General features: G+C 36.1%; 1 protein-coding gene across 1 annotated transcript; it reads left to right on the forward strand.

Annotated features, from left to right (window-relative positions):
* The first annotated feature begins 916 nt into the window (after positions 1-916).
* On the forward strand, positions 917-2,182 carry LOC144477154 (uncharacterized). The gene has a single exon (XM_078194641.1). It carries the CDS (start codon positions 917-919, stop codon positions 2,180-2,182), a length of 1,266 nt encoding a protein of 421 aa, XP_078050767.1.
* The last annotated feature ends 4,750 nt before the right edge of the window (positions 2,183-6,932 follow it).

Genomic DNA, 6,932 nt, shown 5'->3' on the forward strand with positions numbered 1-6,932 from the left:
CAAGAAATTTGAAATTTTTTAAATTATTATCTACTTACCATCGACGTCGTTTTTATATTTTCATCTTACACGATATTATGATTTGCTTATAGTATGCATTTTTTTTTGCTGCAACTTGTACGATCGAATTCACTTTATAGGGATAAATGTAATTATGTTATCTTAATTTCTTAATGCATCCGAGGAAATTTTTCAAATGCATACGACGCTTTCTTATATCTTTTTAATTATGTAACCTTCTATACTAAATCGAGAGTTTATTATATTTTGACATTTATATATTCCATATTAACCCTTTGCACTCGAGCGGCGACTCTGCGGCGCCATTAATATTGTTACAACACGTTTCAAAATTATTCTTATAAATATCGCTGAAGCTTGGATTGAAAAAATTGTTGGAAGTGCAACTGTTATATGTGTCAGGAAACGTCATTTCACACGCATGCGATAAATTTTGATATATAAAATAGAAATACTAGAAGCCAGAAAAATTATATTAAACTTGCGGTTGAAATGGCTTCGAGTGCAAAGGGTTAATATATCAAAAAGGATTCTTCCTTTCGATGTATGTTTATTTAAATATATGGCCTACAAATAAAAGTTATAGCAGTATCCGAATATTTTTGGAAATCACTGTAATTGGCTAGCTTCGATTTCCAAACATATATTAAATATAATATTATAGCTTAGTTTATTAGTTTGGCTTCATTTAAGCTACGGTATACGCACGTAATTGCAGCGATTAATTACAATTTTGTCATTTTTATGTTAGCGTGTAGGACGTCGCTGAATCGAACCGGCAAGAATGAACGCAACGAAAAGGGGACGCACGAGAACGGAACGCGCGAGAACGGAACGCGCGGGAACGGAGCGCGCGGGGACGAGGCGAACGCGGGGCGATATCGAGAGCAAGGACATGGTAAAGAGAATTATTAAAAAGTGCGACGAAGAGGCGCAAAAAGGTGTACTCGTTCATCTATTGAACCGATCCACCGCCCGCGCGGCAGATTACACCGGCCTCTCGCAAAGATCGGTTAACAAAATACGAATGGAGGCCGCCGATTCCGGGGAACAGTTAAAATTGCATTACAACGACGAGAACAAAAAGATCATACGAGACATAATCTATGATTTTTACGTTAGGAGAAAAATTATCCCGACATGTTCGAAATTGTTGACCGCGATACGGGAGAGGATGCCGTTCCCGTGGACGAAGCACATCCTTTACGAATTCTTGAAAAGCATGGGATACGAGTACAAGAGAAGCAATAACGTGAAGCTCTTGATCGAAAATCCGGTAATCGTGAATTGGCGAAAGAAATATCTGCACGTTCTCAGTTATTATAGAACACGGGGAAAGAACATTATATATTTGGACGAAACATGGGTGGATACTACGTTGTCTGTCGGGAAATGGCGGCTGGACGTAAGAAACACGATAGGCGTTACGAACGGTCACTATACTCATCCGCATATAATAGTGCTCCTCGCAGGGGGCAGAAGCGGATTCGTGGATGGCACGGAACTCGTATATAGATCCGAGTCGACGGCCGGCGACTATCACGGTCACATGGACGCGGAAAATTTCGAGAAGTGGATCAGGAAACGATTGTTGCCGAACATTCCGCCGGAGACCGTGATTGTCATGGATAACGCCCCGTACAACAGGGTGGAATTGAATAAACCGCCGTCGGTGTACGCTTCGAAGAAACGCATGATAGCGTGGTTGAAGGAAAACAATCATCCGGATGTTGAGAGGATGAACCTGGGCAAGCACGAGCTTTCGGAGCTCGTGCAACGGTACAAAAAGCGCGGCAAAATTTATAGGATCGATGAACTTTTGAGAAGACACGGCCACAGCGTGATGAGACTGCCGCCGTGCAATAGTATGTGTAACATGAACCCGGTGGAGTTTGCTTGGGTACAGTGGAGGAACAAAATGCTGCAGAACAAACTCACCACGGAGCTGTCGTGCACAGAGCTGGAGGTATTGGTGCGTGACACGATAAAAAGCACGTCGTTAACCGAGTGGGAAGGATATTGTATGCACGTGCACGTAATGGAGAACGAATACTGGAGCAAAGATTGGACGTTGGAAAACGCGATCGAGGGTCTAGGATTGGAGATACAAAGCAGCGATCCGGAAGAGGAATCGGGCGACAGCTGCGCGGAAAATGTTTAAGGAAAGGAAACGAGCGAAAGTAATAATAGTCAACGTCGTTTATGAAAATCGTTTTAAAAGTCCACGAGTAATTTTTGTGGTGAATTAATTGTGTAATTGTACCATATTAGATAACCGATGAGAAAGATCCTGCGATACAACATGGATATAAAATGTCTGCATATAGTACAACATGCTTTCTGCAATAATGCGATGAGAATTTGATAGAAATGATAATTAAGTGATCGGTAATTCGAAATTACATGTAACCACGCATTCATCGGAAGGATTTGAAGCGAATGCTTCACGGGTAAGGAAAGATGCATCCACGCATAAATTTCATATTTGTCAGTGTTCAATTAATGATAATATTTATATATTTTTAATTATTGCTTAATTAAATCTGTTCAAATTTATTTCAGATCGTAAACGATAGAGAATCGCGCGAACCATGTTCTCCGTTGGAAATATATTTAAAGGATACAGTTGCCGGTATTTTCGAATTCAACTTTTAATCTGTAAAATAGTAAAAATTGCAAGCAGGTCCGTACATTTTCTTTGTGCGGGGAAAATTGTCGCGTTAAGAAATAAAATGGCGGTAACGAAACCGCATTTGTAAAGTAGCGTACGGTAGATGGCGCCACTAGACGGGATGACGAAACGTGTAGATACAATTGACAATTTATTCATATCCAACTGAATTAGCAGTTAAATGTAAATATATGTGATTGATTTATATTAAATTAATATTGCATACACCAGAAGGTGACGTTGTTGCATATCGTATTCGTGCTTTTTAAGTTTACAAGTGACGTAAAATTACGAATAAAGTTGCTACTCTCCCGAAATGTTTTTTTCAATGCAATTATTTGTTTACCGTTAGCATGAATTCCATATTTTAAGTTGTCATCCTGATATTTATCATGTAATATCATCGGACGGGCCACAAAGTTCGTTCAGAAAAATCTATTCAATAGGTTTAGCTGTAATGTGACTCTAGATAAAGCAAGATTACAATGTTGACGATAAAGAAACACTATAAATGTCGGCGATAATAGTACATCGAGACGTCGTATTATATAAGCGATTTTTTTTTGGAAAATATTCATTTTTTCGACATTGTATCACGTCACGGAAAAGTACGATCGAAACCGTCGAGAATTCAAAGATTTTCGAATATTATTCGTTTTCGAAAATGTTGTTGTTAAAATTCATTCGATGATCATAGTTTTTGAAAATTTTTCAACAAATGAGCAACATTATTATTATTACTATTATACCTAAATGTTTTTAATTTAGATGATTCCAGTATCTTCGCTATTTTTTATGCTATCATTCACTTTGTCAGAAATGCATAAAAATCGTCAGTCTAGCTATGATTTTGTTTACGCGTGTGAAAGAAAATTCGAAAGTCAAATGTAATTAATGCCGGAGTTTCTGTCGTCTACGGATTATTCAAAATGCAGCTACAACGTAAAAACCATGTGGACACACCGCGGCTTTTTTAATCGTTCGCAAAAACAGTCTACGTTTTAAGTAATTTATTAAAAATCTTCTCGATCGACGAACTATCGAATAGGTGTTCAATAGACAAGTTATTAAAAGCTTCCATAACGCTTTTGACTTACGTTAATAATCATTGTTTCAGCTTTATCGAGAAACGAATCAATGCTTTTTTTTGAACGCTGAAAAACATCAGAAAACGTCAGAGTTCCGACTTTTAAATTGTTCAATTTACGATTATTAACACTGCGAAGTTAAATTCCTGAGGAATTTATTGCTCAGGTCGAATATTACAATAATAACTGCTAACAATTCGACCGAGTATATTATCCTTACTGTTATAAAGAAGAATAAAATAGCTGTTTCCAGTGCTTTGTAAATATAGTATTAACAATTGTAAAACGTATTACGAAGTTCCATGATTCTTTCGATTTCTGTTGAGTTGAGTACTCGCCCAATTATTGCTTCACTTTTATCAAATAAATATACCAATATCCGTTTTCGACACTGCATTTACGAGAGCCGACAAAATGACGGATTTAAATGTTAAAATTTGCGATTATTGAGATTGCGAAGTTACATTTATGAGGAATTGATTCGGTAAAGTTGCTCGATGCAATAATTGCAATTAAAATCGCCAGAAAACCGAGTGACTATATTATTGTTAGGTACTTATCTAAAGAAAAATAACATGGTTGATTTTAGGGCTCTGTAAACCTGATGTTAACAAACACGGAATTGCATTCGGTACAAAAATGCGTTCGATTTTGCACGTAACATTAAAATGATTGCCGTTAAATTGAGACCACCGTAGGAAGACGGCAATTTCCACCGCGTCCTTTCGGACCTTGGATTTACAAAATGGCGCAGCGCTAGGCCTGGAACAGCATTGTGGTTTCACCCATCCTGTAGCGAGAACTCCCCGTTCCTGTAAGCTGCCCTTCATGTGGGGTGAACTCTCGATAGCTCGCGCGTGGAATTCGGAAGAAACGACAGGGTGGGGATGCAGGAACAAGGGTGTCCAAACGGGTCTCCCGGGAAATTCTCGGAAAATGATCTTCGCAGCGTCTAATACGTGGCGAATGCAGATAATTAACGTTTTCTGTTTTATCGACAATTTCTTTTTAATATCGATTATATTAATGAATAAGTTCTTTCCACCTTGGAAATATTAATTAAACTATTATTTTTTCCTACCGATGAGTTAGTCGATTTATAATAAATCTTCTTAGAGATAGAGAGAGAGAGAGAGAGAGAGAGAGAGAGAGGAAGAGAGAGAACACGGATATACCAAACGGGGATCATTTATTTATTAGTTTGATAACTTTACATAAAATATCTAATTAAATTATAACTGTTGAAAGGGGATATCTTAATTATATAGTTTATTTATATTAAGAACTCCACAAATATCTCTCCTTATCGCCATCTACAAATGCATGCACGAAGCTTCTCAGCACGTTTATTATCTTACGGTAACATTAATAGTAAATCTACCATCGCTGGTCAAATTTTATAATTGTTGAACTGATCGAACTACTTCCGTTAAAAATTGTTGAATATATTTCTACAGTCAGTCATACGCTATTATAAGAATTGTGAAAAATATGAATAAATTCTGTCTTGTAATTGTTATAAAGTCATTTTTGTTAGACGCTTTTCGATTTCGATAGATTTAGTGTTAATAAACATTGGTACATATTATATAGGTGGTATAAAACTTGAACGAGATTTTATTGATTTTGCAAAAGAAACGCCACCATAGTTATCATTTGCACAATGTGGAGTCGCATGAATACATTAACAATGGTAAAATTTGGCAAACAAAAAGCAAACCAAGAGCGGAGAACTGTTCACGAGAATCTCCTACATCGATATCGTTTACAAGAGAATGATTACAACGTCGTATAATATAATTAATTAACCTAATAACAGTGAAGAAATGCAACAGTTAAATCAAACTTCAAAAAGTAATTAATTATGTTTCTCTACGTTTTTATGTATTTTTGTATACAATTATATTGATGCAGTAGATTTTTTTAAACAATTACGTATCCTTGGTTTAGCTGTTTATGTTGCAATTTTTGGCAATTCTGCATTCAGTGTACGCATATCTGGGAGATTGTGGTGCCTCTGTTGACAAAAAACCAAAGCTCAATTCACGATCTGCGCAGCGCTAATCGGTAAATTGGTAAAACGCTGAAACTGCTAGTGAAATTACCGACAATCGGTTTTTGTTAACAGTTTGAGCATTTTGCTACGAGCACAATTGATTTAGGATCCGTACAGACATTGCATTTGATGGGGTTTTCGCCTCAGTTATGGAGGATTCTAGGTTCCCTTAACATTTTATGTCGCGCTCAGCGTTACCGATAGTTTATGAAAAATAGGCACGTTAGCGAGAAGCAAATATCCTGTATATTTCATTTCTACTGCGAGTGTTGAATATTATTTGAAGGCGATAAGTGTAGGCGGCACAGAACATTTAACTATTAAATCTACCGAACAATAGAATTGATTTGGTCGCAGTGCTAAGATAAAAGTAAAAAAATTCAATTTATTTAGATTTTGTACAGTCTTTGTTATAGTAGTTGTCCGAATAATTTACGCAATAATTTTCCATGGAAGTGTCTTAATTGTAATTATGATTTTAAAATGGGGAACCGATCACTTGATTGTGGCAGTTTTAGTGTTAAATGATGTAAATAGTATTTATAAAACATGTATTACAGAAATACGGTATGAAGTCTTATTATTTTTATGGGCAGTTAAGAAATTATTTCTACTAATTACTTATAAGCTTTACAGTTCAAAAAAGCGCTGCATGCAATGTCTGTACGGATTTTAAGTCGGTAATATTGAGTTGTTACAAAAATAATTTAGGTTTTCTTATAAACTGAAATCACGTTTGCAATAGTCAAATAGATACTATTTGGTGAAATTCGAGACTTCCCTATCATATCTGTAATTATAATCAAATGTTATTTTACAATTCTTCCTACTGCACCTAAACATTTACATTGCATAAGACATATGAGAGAAAGAAGACAGTGCAACATATAAGATCTCCTTTAGAAAACAAACCGAAGAATAATGGAACAATTGAAAAATTACGACATTACTTGAAGCAAACTAAATTATACAGTCATTTGTAAGCCTAATTTTGAGTCAAATATTTATAGTGTATTTATCATTTCTAGAAATTCATTATTCCTGAAACCTATTTCACAGCCATTAGCACGATGTAATTATCGATTTCATGGCGTTT

This window comes from Augochlora pura, chromosome 11 (assembly GCF_028453695.1).
Source record: "Augochlora pura isolate Apur16 chromosome 11, APUR_v2.2.1, whole genome shotgun sequence".
In the NCBI taxonomy this organism is placed as follows: domain Eukaryota; kingdom Metazoa; phylum Arthropoda; class Insecta; order Hymenoptera; family Halictidae; genus Augochlora; species Augochlora pura.

Bases quoted from the DNA above. Each gene is read 5' to 3' on its own strand.
- LOC144477154 (XM_078194641.1), top strand. From the start codon at position 917: ATGGTAAAGAGAATTATTAAAAAGTGCGACGAAGAGGCGCAAAAAGGT.